This window comes from Lissotriton helveticus, chromosome 6 (genome assembly GCF_964261635.1).
Source record: "Lissotriton helveticus chromosome 6, aLisHel1.1, whole genome shotgun sequence".
NCBI lineage: Eukaryota > Metazoa > Chordata > Amphibia > Caudata > Salamandridae > Lissotriton > Lissotriton helveticus.
In genome coordinates, this window is record NC_136067.1 from 496,501,588 (window position 1) to 496,522,334 (window position 20,747).

Below are 20,747 nucleotides of genomic sequence, written 5' to 3' on the forward strand. Positions count from 1 at the left end.
CTGCTACTCATCCCGCTGAAATCCCGTAAGCAGAAAACCGCAGCCAAATAGTTTGCTGGAAACACCCCCAAAATCTGGAACTCCATCCCCCCCACATTAGAACGACCCCCTCATTTCCAAAATTCAAAAACCTGCTCAAAGTCCTCTTCCTCGACCGTGCTCGAGCAAACCGATAAGAGCCAAAGAAGTACTTTAGCTGGCACTCCTAACTTTAATTTTGTGACCGATGATTCTGACTCGGATCAAGAAAACTTTTTGGACAGCCGTTCTGTTTGGACAATGACCCTTCTTGGAGACTCGTCTTGTTTGTCCTGCACCCTCCATGCCCCTCCGCTCGTTCGCTCCTTTGTTCTATACCCGGCTCGAATCCTCATGTTCTGCCACACTATCTGTACTGTCTATTTGCATGTAATTGTACTTACTGTGAAGCGCTCGGATACCCTCGGGTCTAGCTAGCGCTATATAAAACTCCTAAAATAAAAGTTGCATGTCCAAGGTTGTGAACTGGATAAATAACTGTATAAAACTCAACACCAGCAAGATGGAAGTGGGCATAATCAGAAAGGCCACTTCTCTGATCCTTGGTCTGGTGGCCCTCCGAGCTGGTACCAACACCAAGCCCATCTAACTCTGCCACAATCCTGGGGAACGCGATCAACAATTATATTTCGATGTCAAAGTCAACCTACTTGCATATACCTTTTTCTACATACTCATGCTTCCCGAGAGTCTTCAGATGACTCCCGCTGGCCACCTGAAGATCCGTTGCACAAGACCTAATCATCAGCAGACTAGACAAGGGCAATGCCCTTTACATCGGCATCACCGCTCAGCAACTCCTTCTACATCTGCATCAGCGCTCAAGTCACCATGAGGCTCGAAGTCCTACAGAACACAGAAGCAAAAGTCACTCTCAAGCTACCTTTCTGCACATGCAAATCCACACAACTCGAGGACCTCCACTGACTCCCTAGCCACAAACGTGTTCACTTCAAGCTCCTCGACCATGACTACAAGGCACTAAACAATCAAGGCCCAGCTTCCCTCAAGAGTTGCATCCAGTTCCACACTGTAACCAGACACCTTTCCTCTACCAGCCTTCTCTTTGCCCACAGTCCCTGCTTCTGCTGAGCTAGCGCCAAAAGCTGTACCTGTTCCGACCATTTATGCTCTGCATACTCAAATTTTGTACAATGTATTCCCAAATCTGAGCAACTGGGTTGCTGGTTGAGGAGGTGAACCCTACTCAAGCAGCAACCACAATTTCTGTCTGGGTCAAACACAATCAAACCTCACATTAACCTGTGCTTTGCATAAAAGCTACAGGCTTCACTTAGAAGGAGTATTTATGCAACACACAAACAGTAATCAGACCCCAAAGGATACTGCGGCATAGATTTGCACATTTTGCAGCACAGAAAATTGAAATTTTGAGGCAGTATTGCAGCACTTTATTTTACTCATAATTGTTCATTTTCAGCCTTTAATCAATGGAAACTGTTTTAGCAGAGTATTCCACTTTGAAATTAGTTATGTTTAAAGTGTCTGCAGCTCCAACCCTATCCTTGTGAGGGGGGGAGGGGGCTTATTGCTCCCTGGGACATTCTACCACCCATGTATGCACACCTGTCAGGGCACCGTTTCATCCTGGACCCTCGAGGCGTGACACCTCTTCCTCAGGTGCCCTAGGACGCAGGATTGTAGTGGGTGAAGGTTAATTGCCACTGCTAATGTAAGCATATTAAATATTGCTCTAGGCAGATCAGTGGCATGGGGTTGGGAATAAGCCCTTTCACAATGCAGCCCCCACCTCCATGTGACTCTCAGACTAAAAGTGTGCTGGCTATTTTGTAGCGTTTAAATATAGTTGACTTCCCAAAACTCCTATAACGTCTGTCCCCTTCCCAAAATTTTTTTGGGGTGACTTTAACAAATGGAGTATTATGTGGTGCTATACTGTTGCCTCATTAACAGGGCTACTAGGGCTATAACAAAGAGGCCCTGATATGTTGGTAGCTCACATTTCTATGTTAAATAATGACGCATGCATTAACTTAACTGCAACTACCCCAGCCCTCCACTGAAAGTTTGCCGGGAAAAGCTACCAAAGAATTTTTTTTTAACAGTTAATGTACATGCACACACAATTTATACCAGCTACTCTAGTGCCCCATCTCACAACACACCTGTTAGATTGAGTTATTTGTAGTTATGTACAGTGTTCTCCTCGGACAATACCGCAAGCGCCACACCCATCTTCTTTCCAAACGGCAGCCCTCCGTTTCTCGACAAGTAACTGCGCCAGCCTCATCCTGTGCCTTCTCTAGAGATTGTATTTTATTCTGTTTGACTCTCACAAACAAGCTGGAATCTGACAGAATGCTCAGAGTAACCGCCAAAATATGGCTCAGCGCAACCCAGAGATTAGGTTACAGCCAGCCCCTAGGGACTTGTGGACAGCTGGTTGATAATGAGAAGCACATGGACTGCCAGCCGCGACAGCAGACATGTACAGAGAGAGAGTGGACACACATTGCCAGAGACAGCCTAACTCCACTGAAAAATAAACATGCAGCAACAGCAAGATTCTTGGCACTACAGATGGATCACCAGAGACGGGTGACCGACAGCTGCATAGAGAAACCCACTGCTAAAGATAGACAACCTACAGCTGTACAAAGACAACCACCGCCAGGGATGCACCACCTACACCTGTACTCAGACACCCACCGCCAGAGACTGGAGACATAGAGCTACTGTATGGAGTCACCCACTGCTAGAGACTGACCACCTACAGCTGTAGGGAGACACACAGTGACTGGTCACTTACAAATTGAAAAGACATCCACTGTCAGAGAGAGCCCAACTACAGAATAGCGTAAAGCTGTGCAGCAATACTCACTGAAGCACTACCTAAGTTATTAAAACAGCTTGAACATTTTAACCTGTCCCTCTCCCAACCATGTGTAATTGTTTGACTGTTGTGACTTGGAATTTTAGAATATCTGAATGCCTGCTTCCTCATAGTGGCCACGGACAGCTTCGGTTCCTGTGTCTCGTCCTCCACCGAGGGCTGCATTTGTTTCTAATACTCAAGAGGAAGGAGGGCCAGATTGCAAGATGCGCCTTCCTGTTGTGAGAGACAAAGGCATCTGTTTCAGTCTTCCTAAGAAGCGCTCTCCTCAGAACTTCATCGTGCCCTGCAAACTCACCAGTCACTGGGCCTTGTCAGTGTTAAGACTACTGGAGAAGAAAGATGATGATGCACTGGGTGATGCGGGCGGTGCCAGCCAAAACAAGGACAGAGGAATGAGTCTGGGGTAGGATACTGGAAATAGCAGGACTAGGCTTTCCCATTATCTTAAAGTACGCCGGGAGAGCGGTCAGCAGCTGAGACCAGCTGCATGGCCCGAACTTTTTGCTGTGCTGTGTGAGTGCCTCAATAATTCAGGCTGACCCACCAGATCCTGTGTAACGGCTGCACTAGAATTAACATACCACTGAGCATGCACTCTGTGGCTAACCCCCTCACTTAATGAACTACCAGCTATAATGCCTCGGCAGCTTTTAGTGAAGTGTCATACAGCCAATAAGAAGGCATAATTTTTTTGATGTCTGCCAGGAGATGTTTTGGGTGGCCAAAATAGTCAATATTGCGGCGATAATGCTAGTCAGTTGACTTAGTGATTTATTTTAGTTTTTTTGCCACAAATCGTGAAATCGCGACATGCTGGAGAGTCTGGGTAATAAAGTGAAAACACAACACATGAAAAATCTCACACCAATTTAAAAAATAGAAAACACTTGAATCAATTATTTGACACCAAAAAAACAAAAATCCAATTAGTAGAACTAGAGATTTACAATTTTAAAGGATTAGGTAAAAATAGGGGTTTAAAGCACTAAGCACCAACTGTGGTTATCTGGTTGTGCCCAACTAGTATAACGTAAAGTTCAAGCGGACTTGAATGGAGCACGGCCAGATAGAGGGACTGAGTTTCTCCAGCTGGGAAATGTACCTAAAATCCTAGTTGTAGAGTGATGCTCCGTAAAGTGGCAGTCTGGAGAAGCGATGCGAGGTCCGAGCCAAAGATGCAATATGCAATGGTGGCTCCGATGAGCTGTGCTGGCTACAATGCAGGCTTGCCTCCAGAATGTGTCGGTTTCGATGAGGCGCTGCAAAGAGCTGTATCGGGTTTGCATGGTGCTGTATCTGTTCTGAATGGAGACCACAACTTGAATCACAGCACCTTTAGCCCCATTTTCATAGGTCCAGGACTGGAGGTGCACCACCTGGGGATGTTGGGACTCACAGCAAAGGCCAGATGCAGGGTTCAAGATGGTTGGAGCCTTTTCTGACACTTAGGCTCTGATCAGGAGGCCACTCATTTAGCCCTTGGAGTTAAAATGGTGGTCCTGGGCTCAAAGCGCATGTCCAGTCCGCCTTCCTCAGGTAACAGGAAGACTTCTTGCAGGAGGACAGAACAGCAGTCTTTCTGCGGAGTCATTAACTGGTCCAGAAGAGGGTTAAATATTTATAGTTGGTGCCATCTTTGAAGTTGGAGATGCGTCCAGAGCCCTCATTCCTACAGGTGTGTCTGGAACTTCCTATCTCCCTGTCCTAGCCCCAGCTTGACTAGGGGCACAAAAGACTAGTGTGAATCCCTTTGTGAGTGTGCTAATGGAGAGCCTTTGTGATGCGCAAGTGCTGTATGTGACCGCTTCCCCCTCATCCTGACAGAGATGACCCATCCTGCCAATACCCATTTCCCCTTTCTCTCACTGTCTGGGAGTAATACACAAAGACCAACTGCCAGCTACACCTAGTCATACAAACTGCAGGTACTAAATGGTTGAGACAAGAAAACGGCAAGTTTATAAAAGGTTAATTTTCAGTATTGTGGCTTAAAATTCAACCTTACCATTAAAGAGGGTTTTAAATAACAATTATTTAGACACCAAAGTCAACATTCCTACCTGCTCCCAACTGAAAGTTGTCGCTCATTAAATGTAATAATGTTATGTAACCTAATGTTATCCTAGGAAAGAGGTAAGCCTCACAGTAGTGAAACATTAATGTAGGAGCTTTTCACTACCAGGACATTTAAAACTTGAAAGTACTTGTACAACTTTTTAAATACACCGTATCCTGCTCTGTGGGCTGCTTAGGGCCTACCCTATGGGGTGACTTGTGTGTATTAATAAGGGAAGTTTAGTCTAGGCAAAGGTTTATTTTGACATGTCAAAATGTCAGTTTAAACCTGCACACACAGGCTGCAGTGGCATGCCTGAGATATGTTTAAAGGCCCACTTAAGTGGGAACCACAATAAGTTCTGCAGGTCCACTAGAAGAATTTAATTTACAGACCCTGGGTATATATGGTACCACTTCTTTGGGGACCTACACGTAAATTAAATGTGGCAATTGGATGCAAGGCTATTTCACAATGTTTAAAGTGAAGAGCGGAAGCGTTTAAGCACTGGTTAGCAGTGTTACATTGTGCAGAGACCGAAGTCCAACAAAAACAAATTAAACTAAAACTGGAGTAAGACAAAACGTTTGTTGGAAGACCACCCGAATACTGACAGGTTTAATGCTAATCTAAATGTTTGTAGTAAGCACAAGATTCTATTGCTAAAGTGAACAGAACAGGGGATTGGGGGCACCTCTGCCTGGTTCTGCTATGCAGGAAGATTTTCTCTGCTAACCTCCCATAGACCTTAAATTGAGCTGAGGATGCGTCTTATCTATTATAATTAATCAAGGAAAATGTATTAAGACATCTTCTAAATACCATTACATCCATATTAACATCAATAAACTACATTTATTTTAATTTCATAAAGAATGTCCTTCAGCCATTACCAAGTTAATGAGATGGCAGACAACCAAAAAACGTCTTCACAACTTTCCATTTGTGAATACTATATTTTAATAAATAAAACAATCCTTTCTTGCATAAAAATGAAAACATGAGTGTCAAAAATGTCTAACATTGACCTTAATATTCAAATCACAAATGCACGTTATGAGTTTTAACCTGGAAAACTACATCCAACAATGATCAAATAGTATTGATACCAAGCACATTCTCAAGGTTTCGTTCCATAATTTAGGATCAGCTGATTCTGATAAGCGGCAAGAAATATTGCACACCAAACAATAGCAATTTTGACTAATTGATGGAAGAGTCTGCAAATGGCGTCTGTCCATTGCCAATATTTGGAATTTACCAAAGACTGCAACGTTTTTTTCATTAATGGCAAAGAGATACCAAACATAGTTGACTCTGTTGATAAGAACGACCACATCTAGACACATCTTTTTTTAAACCAATCACTACTCCCCTCTACTAGAGACTATAAACAACGTGATCAGATTTTCTTTTAAGGCAACAGCCTGAAGGAATAAAAATACCTTAAACTAATTTTTACCAATCCGTTCCATCCATTTAAAAATAACCTCACTCGCACTGCTTGTATCATTGCAATTGCTGGAAACTTTAAAGCCTTTTTACAAAAAGCCCTTCCTAATCAACCAAGGCATCAATACTAAGCAGTTCAGCCTCATATAAGGCCGTGGGAGTCGTTTTGAGGTTGCCCTTCTTCTACAGAGCTTCACAAGATAACCCACACATTTTTTGTAATCAAAGTCAAGAATGGCATTGTGCGTGGCTGGTATGGGTGCCAAGATAGCTGTAGTAAGAAACAGTTGCTAGTTTTAGCCCATAAGAGTCAAGAGGAAAACTTTATACACTTAGGATGTAAAACCATTGTTTTGGTCTTGTCTGTGTTAGTGCTACTGATTATTTTGTGATTTCTAATACCACTTGCTTGGCTTATGCCCAATCTGAAAATAATCTATCATAAGATTATCTGCACATTGCAAACTTGCTATTTGTTTGAACTCTATTTCAGGAGACCATTTTAGGAGGGAGACTCGCTCACTAGCTTTCCTGCCACTTGGACATGCCTCCCATGCCAGTTGGCCATTTTATGCTGGTTCATCAAATATTCTTCCTCATCAACATTTTTAACCATTGGCCACTGGTGGTTTGCAACCTGGAAGTTTGCGTTCTGTATTGTTGCTCTTGCAATAGGTTATCTTCTAGTAACTCCCTACACTGATTTTTAAATGTTGCTCCTAGTAAGCATGTGTAATTATTTTACGAGGTTAGTCAGATTTCCATCTGTGCAGCCTTATTTTTTTTTTTCTTCATCTTTCCCCTGATGTAGAAGTGACTCTTCTAGCTCTAGGTGTTCCCTAAAAATTGCCCTGGGTTAGCTAAAGACAAATGGTCCTATGACCGGTTATTTGTCACTTTTAGTCCCTCATTTAGATTAATCATACACAATGGTATCACTGATTCTAACAGAGCTATTCTTCCTTTCACAGTGCAATGAAGCGCTGGTTTGGAGGAAGGAGGATATGAAATGCCAGTAGGTATAATCACTCAACAAACTATTGTATTCCTAGTACTTGGCTCTGAAATCCGCCCCTTGTCATCCTTTTCTCCTCGAGATTAACCCACTGGCCAGCTCCCATCTTATTCTGTGCTCTTCAAAGAATAAGGGGCTGTGATTTGGCATCCAAGTGTAAATGGTTGTACATGATCTTTTTTCCTGAAACCTCCGTAATTGCGCAACAGGTATATTCCAATATCTTCCCAGTGCATGGGATATCTCTAACTTGTGCTTTAATAAAGTGGTAGAGAGATACCATCAAGGAGTACTATTGGAACGGAAAAGTCCCAAGCATGGTGACAAACGTGCACCTCTGCCCTAAGTGCCCTATTTGCAACAATATCTGGATTCCTAGTGCTAATTTTCAGGCATGGGTAGCAACAAATCATGAGTGCTTGCCGTGGCCTAGGCATGAGATTGTGGTCCATGTCTGGACCACTTCAAGGATTGGTCTGTCCACCAGTGTGCCTCTGTTCACTGCCCCTGTCTGCCAGGTGGGGTCCATAGTGAAGATTAAGGGCTGTAGCCCTGGTGCATCACTGTGGCAAGAAGGCAGTCACCCTGGGCTGGAGCCTCTTTGACATATAGCTGCTTTGGTACTTTTTTCTCAAATCACCCATATATTTCGTAGTCTCTACTTTAGAAGTAGCAACGTTGATGCCGGTCTGGACTGTTCACCGCCATCACGGTGAGATTCCCACATCCTGTACTTGACTTAATCTTTTCTATTTGGTGTTGTTGTTTTCTAAGCCTGTGTGGCTACATTCTGATATATTTCCCATTTTTACAGTGCACGCTATCTTTGGCCTGACCTCGCAGGTAGATTGCATGCCCCTTTTTTTACTTTGAGTGCACTATTCTTCACTAGGATTTCCTCGACGTACCCTTATCCTCTCATTTTCTTTGTATCCCTGCAGCGTTCTGCTTCCATTCTCAGCAGTACTCATTATTTTGATTTTGACTTGTGCCCTACCAGGTTGGAATTATCACCGGTGCAGAGATAAGATTTTGACGCATTTTCTTACCTGCGTTCACCTACTTTTTTCCGCCATTAGTTCCCCCTTTTTAGGTCTCGCCTGAGCCAGCGCATGTGCTGCTCGGGGCATGACATTTAGTAGGTGCTCTGAGAAATGCTACTTTGCCGGCGATCAGCTCGCTAGAACGCGCACAAGAGCATGCGCGTCGTGCACAGCTGTCGCGGCTTCTTTGATGAAGCGCTTGTTAATGTTTTACCCTAACCTCAGCTGGCATGCGGCTTCTTTGATCTGTTTGGATTTCAGCTCTCAGCTGACTCGTGGCCGCGTCTTTTTCTACTTACTAACAGCCGTGTCTTTTGCTTTTGTCTCGCGTTTGAAGCATGTTTGCGGCCGCTTCTTTGTTTGTTAATTCGCTGCCACGTCTGAGGTATACTCGTGACAGCGTTTGAAGAATACTCGTGCCTGCGTGTAACGTATACTCGCACCCGCGTTTGATGTTTAATTGCTGCCGCGTTTAATGTGAGTCTCGCGGCCGTATTCATTGTTTATTTGCTCACGGCTGCATTTATTCCGCACGTTCGCTGCCTCTAATATATTTTCTCGCTGCCACTGTACATTGAACTCTTTATTCATGAACTCGGCTGCTGCTCATTTCCTGCACTCTGTGTCTTTCAAAAGCACAGCGCGTGTTGACTTCTCTTTAGTTAAGAGAATTTGTTTGTTTGGACTTAATATTTACAATTGCTTCCTTTTTGTGCCAAGAATTTACCAAGACAGAGGATTACTAGATGGCCCCTTGAATATGCCAAGTGTTTTGGAAAAGGAGAACCACTCTATGAAGTAGGGAACAATTTCAGATAGCTCAAAATCGAAAAACGTGCTTGGTCTGACTTTTCTATCCATCGCACCTTTCTGGACAACGAGAAACGCCGTACAAGTTTGAGTTTGCGATAGGAACATTAACGTCAATGAGCACCTGTTACAAGACTTTGAAGAGAAACTGCCACTTCGGTTGAGACTGAAAGTTTGACATAAGATGCATGTGGCACAGCTAGCATTCAGTTGATCCCATGTGCCTCTCTGTCCTGTTCTCCTTCTTTGCGCCCCTCTCTCTCCCCACCCACAACCCGCCCCTAGCATTCAGCTGATCCCATATGCCTCTCTGTCCTGTTCTCCTTCTTTGCGCCCCTCCCTCTCCCCACCCTCAACCCACCCTTTACCTTCTTTACTCCTCCAGCCTGTCTCTGTTCCCGCCCCCTTCTCTTCTTCGCTTCCGTCCATCGGTCTCCTTGTTCCCCTCCCACAGTTCCTCTGTGACACTCACGCTCTACTTTCTCCTGCACCTTAGCTCCTCCCCTCTATGCCTCCCCTTTGGCTTCTTTAGTCTTTCCCTCCTATGCCCTCCTTGCTCCCAGTTCCAGCGCAGTCGGACCTTGCCCTCGCGCCCCCATGTTTCACTCACAAGGTTTCCTGTTAGTTCTTCTCACGCTCCCTGTCTGCTGCCGTCCTGCTTTCTTACTTCCATCTGTCCCTGATGTGCGAGGGTAGCACAAGGTATATTATGGACGACTGCTTCCGGGCCACCCTCCTTGCCACCCCCTTCAATAGCGCTGACAGGAGCTGCCCTAAACCCGAATTGTGCCTAATGTCTCCTTTAAGGCGCCGATTCACCACAAAAGTTATAATTATTTAAGTAATGGAACAAATATACACAATCAGGGTCAGACTTGCCTAGCGCCAGGCTTCGGCAGTTATTCGATTCTGTTGTGCTTTGTTTTTCGCAGAAGTATGGATTTGCCGCATTTGCCACGCAAGCCTTCATTTGCTGCATAATCTGTAGATGTTAACAAAATAAGATGTTGTTTCTAGCTTAAATATATCAAAAGTTACTCAAAATATTGTGTTTTGTGTTCCCATGCAGTGAAATGCCAGTCGCAAAATTAAACCAGTTATCTTTCAGTTGGTTATTGCTTTATTTGATTATGACACTGGTACTAATGAGATGAAACCTATGCCCAAACAGTGTTACCATGAGTAACAAGCATTGGCATAGCCAATAGGTCTCGCCTTTGGGACCTTATAAGTGTTTAGCCATGCAACAGTTGTTGGTGCACCAGTTGTTGTTGTGCTGCATAACTAAATACTGATAAGGTCCCTAAAGTGAGACATATTGGCTATGCCAATGCTTGTACTATGTGGTACTTATGACCCCCCCTTGTCCTTTTCATACTTCTCTTTGAGACTGCACTGACCTTTCAATCAGCCATCAAGGCACTTGACGATTTTAGACTTGCTTAGCTTGTTCTCCCCTAGTTACCCGATTCACCCCCTCATCTTCATCACTAATTTACATTTCAAGAATTCTCTTGTTTTTCACCATTGGGCAGTGGCTTTATGTTTTGGTTGCACTTGACCCATAGTCCTTAACGGTCTAACTGATGATATGCAGTCATAATCACTTACGTATGATACTCATGTATAGTTAGTATTGTATTCTATGAGAGCTTAGTAAGGGGTACGCACCACACCAAATGTTGTGGGTTTCTCAATATGATGGTTTCTACAAGTGTTGGGTGATGTCACTTTCCACATATGTGGTAACATGCGTTGTCCAAACATTGTCATTCTATACATTGTTCTCAGGTCAATTTTTGTATCATTCCCATCCCTGATGAGTCGGAGATCACTATTTCTCTGATGAAACACGTGTTGGCTGGCTGTCTTGTGCTATCACCAATTAAAGAAATCTATGTTGTATTCTGTTCCATTTGCTTTCGTTTTACATCAACATTGTTAATTCTAACACTTCAAAATATGTGTGCACCGTACTGTTGTTTTCGTCACCCTGTGCAGTATTGCAACCCAAAGGGGGTGCTGTCCTTTGTACTGCTGTTCTTGGCACCCTCCCTCTATGCCATGGGGAGTCAGGGTTAAAGAGAGGGCAGTTACCCTGGAGCAGTGTGAGACAGTGAAGAGTAATGGGTCCAGACTCATGGAAGCAGAGCATTGGTTTAACCACCTGAACTCAGAAGCACCTCAGACCTGCTGCTGGATCTAGGAAAACTCAATGCATGACCAGAGGACCAGCATGGATGCCTGGTACCTCTCCTGCCATTATAGACTAATGGGGTAACCCAAGAAGCCCATAGGCCCTGGGTAGCATATGGTACAAATAACAGTGTGGTCCTAAAGGCAATTGCAATACTTCATTTTGCAGTACATGCGAGCGGGAAAAGACAATTTGCACAGATCACACTCAGCACTGTTTTGGAATTGATTAAAACTGAATTGTATATTTTATATTTCAATCCCATGTATAACATATACATTATTCAACATTTGAGTTGCTCCGAAATAGGTGGGAAAAGAAGTGTTTATTGAGATGCACATGTGTGTAGTGATTAAGAAAAAGGAAAAGACACAGTAAAACATGTAGTCCGCAAAATAATTCTCAGATAACATCCATGGCTATGAGAGAGACTAACAATAGCCAAATTCAAAACAGCCTGTCTGAGTTGTTCTTAACCAACTATAGTTTTCCTTCGGAGTAGTGATGACTGAGTCAAAGTTCACCACTCATATCGAAAAGTATATATATTCAATCTAGACTTTTATTGCTATCTACATTTCGACCTGACTGTTATCTGAGGTAAGTTGAACCCTCACATGCGGGTCTTCATCAGGATGGTGATGGGGTTTGATGTGTATGTTGTCGCCTCTAGTGCCTGTTTAGACCTCCCGCCCCCACATTGACGCACACTTGCGCGCTCTCCCTGCTGCATTGACATGCGGCATGGCATAATCTTAGAACAATTGCTTTTCTTTTCATTTCTTAAATATTCTATGACGTGTGCCTTGCATATTCCTGCAAGGACAGCCATTTTACAGTATTTTTGCCACAAATATGGCAAAACCAAAAAAAAATTGTCAAAGCCAATAGGTGTGTATCCTGTGTCACAGATTAGACCCATTGGCTTTGCCATTGCTGGTTTTCATCTGAGGCTGTTACAAATGTACAGTTAAATTTGTCGATAACCTTTTTATTCAATCCCCAAAGAACTATTCTTGTTGTACTGTGCAAAGCTTAATTGTTAAAAACTAGATGTACTTGTTCAAGGAGTACATTTTAAAAGTGGTGTTTGCTCCCAAAATAGTATTTCATGGAAGAGTCTGACCATTTATGGAAGAAGCACTGCCAGAAAGATTTCAGAAATGAGCATCTTCTGGAATATGAATCATGGCGTGAAATGTATTTAAGACTGTTCAGTGAGAGAGAAGAAAAACTGCAGAAAATCACAAAGGATATAAGCTCAGCCCATTCTGGTAAACCAAAGGGTAAGTACAATGTTAATTATTACTTTTCCATAATACATTTTCATTCTTACATCTGCTTAGGCATTTAATACCAATAAGGTAGTTAAAATAGTTCTAGACTGAAATAAAGTCCTTCTGTTTCTTAATTCCATGTCAACAGTTGCAAGAATATATTTGATCGTTATAGCTGAAAAGATGAAGACAAACGATCACATCTCTGGTATTTGACATGTGTCCTTCAGTGACTTTCTAGCTTTTATGTTGTCTTATGTTGGGTTTAATATTTGCCTCTTCATTTGTTTTAATTTGAATAAGAGCGCAAAAACCAATAACATTTGGTGTATGAATGTGGTTAAATAAATAAATCTAGCCGAAAGGCAGTGGAGAGCTGAACAGGTTAAGCGATTGTTTGGGAGTAGCTAGTTTCTGAGAGTTGATCTGGACTGTTACTGTGTTTTGAAGTAGTCTTCTTTAAAGTGGATTGTATGACAGAAGTACGCATGGCTAAACCTTGCGTGCTTCAGCAAAGCTGTCACAACTACAAATGTGTCTTAACAGCGCATTCATTTACTATGCATGCCTTTACCACGCATGTCTTTATGCTGCATTTCATTGTAAATCATGCTTGGTAAATTTAGAGGCGTAATAAGATTCACACCTCGGCCCCTCTGCTTGAAACCTTTAAACCCGGCCCCCAGCACAGCAATTCCCCCGTCCCAGTTCTAAACACTACCTCGATCCCCTCCTCCCTGCCATTAGCCATAAAATCCGTCCTGCAGCTCTGCTATGCGCCCCACCCCAACCCTAAAATCTACCCGATCCCCCACCCTAAAACCTGGTCCCCAGCCCTAAAAACTATGCCGACCTCAGCCCTGACCCCTAAAACAGCACCCAGCCTCAAAAACTACCCTGACCCCTAAAAAAGACCCTTTTCCAAAAAACTACCCCAAACCCAGGCCACAGCAGTGAGCCCTACAATTGTCCTATCCCTGAAAACTCCCCCCCGCCTTGAGTCCTAAAACTACCCCGCTGAAAACTACCCCCATCCCCTCCAAGCCCTACTTAACAAGTCCAATTCTTCCTCTCTCCGGTCTACCTTCTGGTCCCTGCAACTAAACCGCTGACTGACTAAACCAAGCAAATGTGTGTTTAAGGCACGCGGTGTTCAGCTTGTGTGGAAACAGCATGCGTGGCTTAACCCAAGTGGTTAATGCGGTTTCCCTTAAAGAGGTCTGTCTTCACCTCTAATTTAGAATGAACAGCAAAGTGGTGGAAGAAAAGCTTGAACTGATGTTAACCAGTGGTGATTGCTAGGACAGCATTTCAGTCCATAATCTTTTACTCACTTTGCCACTCTCGACAGAGAACAATATATGCAAATCAAATTGTGTGTCCTGCTCCAATAGTAGCATTGCAGCTGTCAGGCTAGGTTTCCTCCAGATGGGAATATACTGAACCTCAGAACAGTTTCAGCTTACTTGGACTTCATCAGTAAGGTAATATATGCAATATGTGTGCCCAGAAATTGATATCATGCTCATTTGCCCCCTGTTATCTGCGATGTCTCAGGGACATCAAAGATCTTATGCTTCGTCTCAGCACTTCCAGCGCTCAGAGCGTGTCTGTGCCAGTGGAAAAGTGGAGAAGTGTGTTGCTGTATCTGATCCCAGCACTGCTCTGAGCAGGCCTATTGCCGATGGCAATTTGGAGGAACGAGTGCGGTGCTTAACCTCCTCCCTGCACCATCCTGGGTGTGCCAGTTGCCGCTGGCAAGTCGAAGAAGTGAGAGCCATGCTTCATCACATCCTAGCACCATCATGAGCATTCCTGCTGCCCCCGGAGACCCTGAACACTGTGTGCGGCTCAGCCCTGCATTTCAGGCTACCCCAACCCCAGGAAAACTGGGTCCTCACCCGTGGCAGTACAAATACTTTATACAGTTAAGCCTGCCTGCTCTGACAAGCTACCAGAGGATGAGCACAGGATAATTTAGTATTGTATTGTATTGTAATTGCATTTATATAGCGCTTACTACCCCTGATGAGGCGTAGAAGCGCTTTTTCGGCAAGTAGCGCGCTACTCCGGGACCCATAGAGGATTAGTGTTGCATTAGTATAGCGAAACATGCAAGTATATTTTAAGTGGTTGATAGGTTAGTCAGTTATTTGGATATGGAATGATAGCAGAAGGATAGAGGAGGACAAAGGTTTGTATTTATTTATCGCTTGTTGACGCACGCTATTCAGGAAGCCTATAAAGGATTAGTGATGAATTAATTTGGTGAAATATGAGGTAATTTCAGTGGTGGATATTAGTCTGTTACTTGGAGTGAGAAGAATAGCGGAGGGATAAAAAGGGAAGAAAGATTAGCATTCATATAGCACTTGTTACCCCTGATGGGTGTTGAAGCGCTTTTCTGGCGAGTAGCACGCCACTCCGGAACCCATAAAGGATTAGTGTTGAAAATTAGTATAGTATAAATATGAAGTAATTTGAGTAGTAGATATGTTTTCAGTTATTTGGGCAGTATATTAGTATAGTTGAATATGGAATTTGAGAAGTGAACATGTTAGTCTGGTAATTTTGATTGAAAAGGATAGTGGAGGGATAAAAGAGTGAAGGATTTTTTTTTAGGTCTTAGCTGTAGGAAGAGGCTTTTGGATGAGTTAAAAGGAGTTTTGGAGGGGAGGAGTAAGAGGGGAGAGTTTAGAAAGGTTTGTTTTCGGGGATCGGTGTAGTAAAAAGAGGTGTCAGATGATGCAAGGAGGGGTAGAGCAGGAGAGAGTCTAGAAAGGGTGATTTTGGCGATCATAGTAGTGGTATGGGGTTTGGGATAAATGAGAGAGTGGATGTAGAGGATATGTAATGCAGACCAGGGAAAATACCAGTGGCTAATATAAATTCATGCCTTCCACTCATCAAATTTGTGTGTTGCTCTTTCCTAAACTACAACGGGTTTTGGACAGTCCTGAAGTATTCAGATATGTTGTTTCAAATCCTGGGTGCATACATAGAGATGGTCTGCTCCTTTTCTTTGCACTTCATCTCCAGCCTCATGGTATTCCGGCAGCTGGTGTGCCAAGAGCCACCAAATATTTCGGGTTTGACAGCCAGTTAGGCAGTAAACTAGCTGTGATGGCTTTGCACATGATGGAGCTGGTTTGGAATAGGGTGTGGGCTGGCAAAGAGAGCCAACAGAGTGCACCAGGGGGCCAGTGATGTGATCAAAATTCTTCAGGCTCATCATGATGCAGGCTGCTGCTTGTAGGGTGCCCTTGATGGGGTAATTGTAGTCTATTGAAGTGTATTATAGAATGTTGCCATCATCAATGTGCGTAAGAGTTCGAGGACTTGATAATCAGCTCAGAAGATTCTAAGGGAAACACTATTTTTTCCAGTAAAGAACTACTACCAGGCTGATAGTTTTTCTGGCAATGCTTTTCGAGGATGAAGCCGATGTTCAGGTTAAATCCAAATGACAAATGACTTGGAGTGGTGTGAAAGTTGAGCTCAAATTCACCCAGCTGTTTGTTTTACCAGGTTTCGAATCTTAGTCACTTGTTCCTGGCAAACATCAGTTATGTTAAATTGGTGGGGGTTGGAGCTTTTGTTTCATCGAAGATGCCAAGCAGGACGATCCAGAGGGGGTCACATGACTCATGATTGCCCTATGGCCTCATCTAAGAGTAGCATGGATGCAAGGTTAAGAAGCCTGCCAAGGTGAAAAGGGGATTCTGGGTGAAGAATGGTAGGGCACATTACACAAAACAATTGGAAGTATCAACACAAACATTGAGTCCTAGGTGCTTTATAGACAAGACAGATGATGCAGCATTCACAAATACATCCAAATGCACTCTGTTGCAGAGATCCATTTTAACTCTGGAGACTGTAAATGAGAAATGTGTCTTAGCCATTCAGTTGAGTTAGGGCAAATTGGAATATACCAATTATATACATCAAATGAGGTTGGTGCATAGAGGTTAATGTGAGAGACCTTTAACAGAAGAGAAGTAAACCTGTCTCAAAAACATACCAAGTTCAAAACCACTACTCCCTCTTGTTGAATGTATATTTTTCAGTTTCAGAACTCCTCCATTTATATTCCAGTGACATTCTACTTGTAACCGGGAAAGGAAAGTAAAATCAAAGTTTTCATACCTTTCGGTCAGCAATTGGTCTGCCCTTTTAAGAACCTATAGGAAGGCCCTAGCATAATTTCAGTAGGTAAGGAACAGATACTTCTTAGTGATCTACCAACTTTGTTTTGTAGTTGTCATCTGGATATGTTTAGCGCAGAGATTTCCCATGACTTGCAGGAGGTCTGTTTTCTTCAACCTTATCCCTGAGACACTGAAGGAAAAAAAAGTAACGTCCTTGGACCCTCACCCTGAACTTGTTTCTTCTCTTCTGCTGCTCTCAAGCTCAATATAAGCATCACAGTCCCTCTTCCTAACTAGTGCTTTCTCCTTTCAACTCTGCTCCTTACATCATGTCCTTATATATTTTTCTTTAATAGATTTGCCACTTGTTGCTCCATTAGTGACAGTAGCTGTCATTTATAAGTGGATGTTGGAATGCCCCAGGCCCTGATTTGTGCCCATCTCCTTAGGTTTTGTAGTGAGTTTTATTTTGGATAACAACCGTTTCATAATTGCTTATGTAATTCAGCTGTGTGCTGCAGCGAAGCCTTGCTTGTTGTAGTGTTGATTGACTAACCACAGCCAGTTCTCAGGCTTCTGCAATGCTTGTTCCACCCCCTCGTGCATGCGAGATAAAACTTCTAGTTTTATTTCCACTGATTCAATAGCCTTTCCAAGGTGTTTGTCTGGTCTTTCAGACCTGTCTGCGGGAAAGTTACAGCAGATTTCATTAGTGCGCTTGTTTTTCTTGATATTTCCCTCCCACTACATATTTGAATGCATATAGAGGGCTGAGAAACTATGATTTAAAAAATAGGATCCCAAAGTCCCCATTCGCCCCCACCCCGCACTAAACAGTTGAGCCCACTGGAGGTTCCCCATAATTTGTTTTTTGCTTCGTCAACCAAGTGTTTGGGTCCCTCAGACATTCAGTACACCCAGATTTTATCCCAGCCCCTAGTAAAGGTTGGCTGTAATTGCACCAAATTATAGGGAGATTGATGGATGTTTGCAGCCAATTGTATAGCTCTGGTACAAATGATTTTTGCTTGTTCTCGACAAGAGGGTCTAGAGACTCCTTTATGTAAAAATCTGGTTTCAGTTCCCAAGTAACTGGAGCACTTTATCTCTCACTGAGGCCCTCATTTCGAGTGTCTGGTTGGAAAGGAGATTATTGTCGCACCTTTTAAAATCCGATGCCATGAAGGCATGGTATGGCCACGAACAAGGATGATCGCTTGACTCTGGAGCTCTGCTGAGAGCCGTGCCCCAGACAGACAGTGGCCTCTACAGTGTGGCAAAGATCCTGCAACCCTCCCTAACCCATACCCACCATCAGCTGCCCGGACAGGGGTCTCGGCCACTCGCCACAGCTGCCAGCTTTCCCTGAACCCTCTGCGGCCGGGTGAGACTATGGGTCCTTGAGGCAGAAACAAAGCCTCAACCCTCACATAGTACCTCTGCCCAACCCTCCTTCTGGACTCAGCTCGTAGCCACCGGCACTCCAGTCCTTCCAGAGCCTCTGACCCTCAGAGATGCACCGGGGGACTCACAACCTGTAGCCCTGCCCCGAATGGAGACTTTGCTGTACCATGGCCATGGTACTGACGACAGTGTGGCTCGCTACCCAGAGGGCCCGAGCGTCCCTTTGCTGCCCACTGCTCATGTCCTCGGCAGCCACAATCCCGTGAGGCCCTGGACTTGGGCGCACACAAAAGCGAGTCATAATGTAGGTAGGTTTGGGCTCCTCCCCTTCTCCTACACCTCATTGCCTCCCCTCCACTGCACACACGAATGGGGAAATGAATGCAGGGTTCACGTGGGCAGTAGAGGGAGGACTAGGGTTTGCTCTCATTGCAGCACTGTACCATCCTCCCTCAACAAATCACTGAGACAGGCAAGGGGTGCATCCGTGGTACGGCAGGGCTCATCGAGCACCAGGATCCCCAATCCCTCCACCCACTGCGCCTCCTGAAGAGCCTAGATATTGTCAGCTCTACCCATTTCGGTGGTGGCAGGTCCTACCCTGTCATCCACGGCTCAACAACCTGCACGTGCAAGGGCCCATCGGATCCGGATCCTCTCCATCCCACACAAGCAAGCCACCAAGAGATTGGTGTGCCTTACCCTGCGCTACCTGAGTTGCGTAGCTGGATTGCAACCACTCTGGCTTTCTCATCCCCCCTTTGAATGCTGCAGGAGACCTCTCCACACATCTCTCAGGGACTCCACTACACCATGATCTCCTGCAGCCCCACACCCCATGGCCTGTCTGCAAGGAGGGCAATGCAGCAGACCTGTGGACATATGGGGCAACCAAGCACTCAGCATAACTAATCAATCCACATATGAGAACAGCTCATCTGAATCCTCGGCACCAGACACCCTAGCCAAGGAAGCTAGCCGACGATTGGACAGTACCTACTCAGCGCAACCTCCCTAAAGGTCCTAGTACTGCCTCTGGATCTCTTCACATAGGAAGTATCCACACACCCCATAGTCACTGGAGGACATACCAGCACATCCAACCTACAATCCAGCAACGGGGAACGAAGATTAGCAGACACCATATCAAACACTGTTCACTGCTGGTGACCGGACCTGCACGGAGTGTGAGCAGAGTGCTCTACTATGCTCACGGATAAATGCCAGCTGGCAAAGCCTCTGGAAAAACCACACAGCAGCTCCTCTTCATGGAAGCTCCTAAACAGCTGTGCACCATGGCTGCCCATCAGCCTCTTATGAACACTGCCCAGGACAATAACATGGAACGCATGCTACAGGAAATCTCAGCGCTAGGCTTCTGCCTGGAAGGCATGGACGCCTGCATATCTATTCGGACGGAGTAAACAAAGTTGATAAGGCTGTACATTGCAGGTTTCCAGACCCGTGTAGACTGGTGGGACGAGAGGATGGCTGTGCTAGAGGGCCATCTGGACAATGTGCTGGACCGAGACCGGGAACTTATTTTCCTCCGCAGAAAGCTGTTTAACCTGGAGGACCGCAGCAGAAAGAACAGCGTCTGTTTTTTGGGATTTCTGGAAGCGATAGAGGGCCCTAATATTAAAGCCTTCACCACAGACACTCTCCCAAAACTCACAGGCATTTCCTTTAAGCCTCAAAAAGAGATGCAATGTGCTTGCCGCATTGGCCTTCCACGCAAGGATACTGCAGCTCACCCCTGCCTCTCCTTGCCTTTTTCTTGCAACCATGAGCAAGCACGACAACTACTTTCCTTGGCACACTCTTCGGGGCCCGTTCATGTATGAGAGCCACGAAATGCACATTGCAGCAGACTTTTCCAGAGACCAATCACCTCCATAAGGCCTTACTCTCCTTTTGACCCCGCCTGCACCAAATTGATTTCAAGTAGGGCCTTTTTAAACCTGCACAGTTCCAGATCACCAAAGATGGCATCTCCAAAGACTTCTGAGAACCGGAAGATCTGAACCTCTTCTTGGACAGTTTTCAGGGGCAGGACATGGACGCTTCTTGCACTCCAACTGAGACAGCCCACAATACAGCGCCTCGCCCCCTCATCACCCCAGTCAGGCAGACGGTGGAGGACCAACACCAGGTCCTGACATCGAGGCAGAGACCCCAATAGGGCAGCCCGCGCCCATGGAGATAAAGTGCAGGCCCTCTATTCATTAGCTGCCTGTCACACAGGAGCAGGACCAAGACAAAGCTCTATTTTCCCCCTGAAACCCAGCTCCACAACGGAGTGATCACCCAGAAACTTGTGCTGCTGCCTCGCAACTGGTACAACCGGGCCTGCCGATGCGAGGCTGAGAGAAGCAACGGACAGCTGAGTATCAAGCAATCAGCCTTGAACACCATTATAACTGAA

The 20,747-nt window shown here is 44.8% G+C and overlaps 1 protein-coding gene across 1 annotated transcript in view; it reads left to right on the plus strand.

Annotated features, from left to right (window-relative positions):
- Positions 1-20,747, plus strand: part of LOC144762707 (elongin-A-like) — a 586,446-nt gene that overhangs the window by 432,494 nt on the left and 133,205 nt on the right. Inside the window, exon 8 of the mRNA XM_078647949.1 lies at positions 12,596-12,776. Coding sequence (XP_078504075.1) covers positions 12,596-12,776 — 181 coding nt within the window. The remainder of the gene's footprint in view (positions 1-12,595; positions 12,777-20,747) is intronic.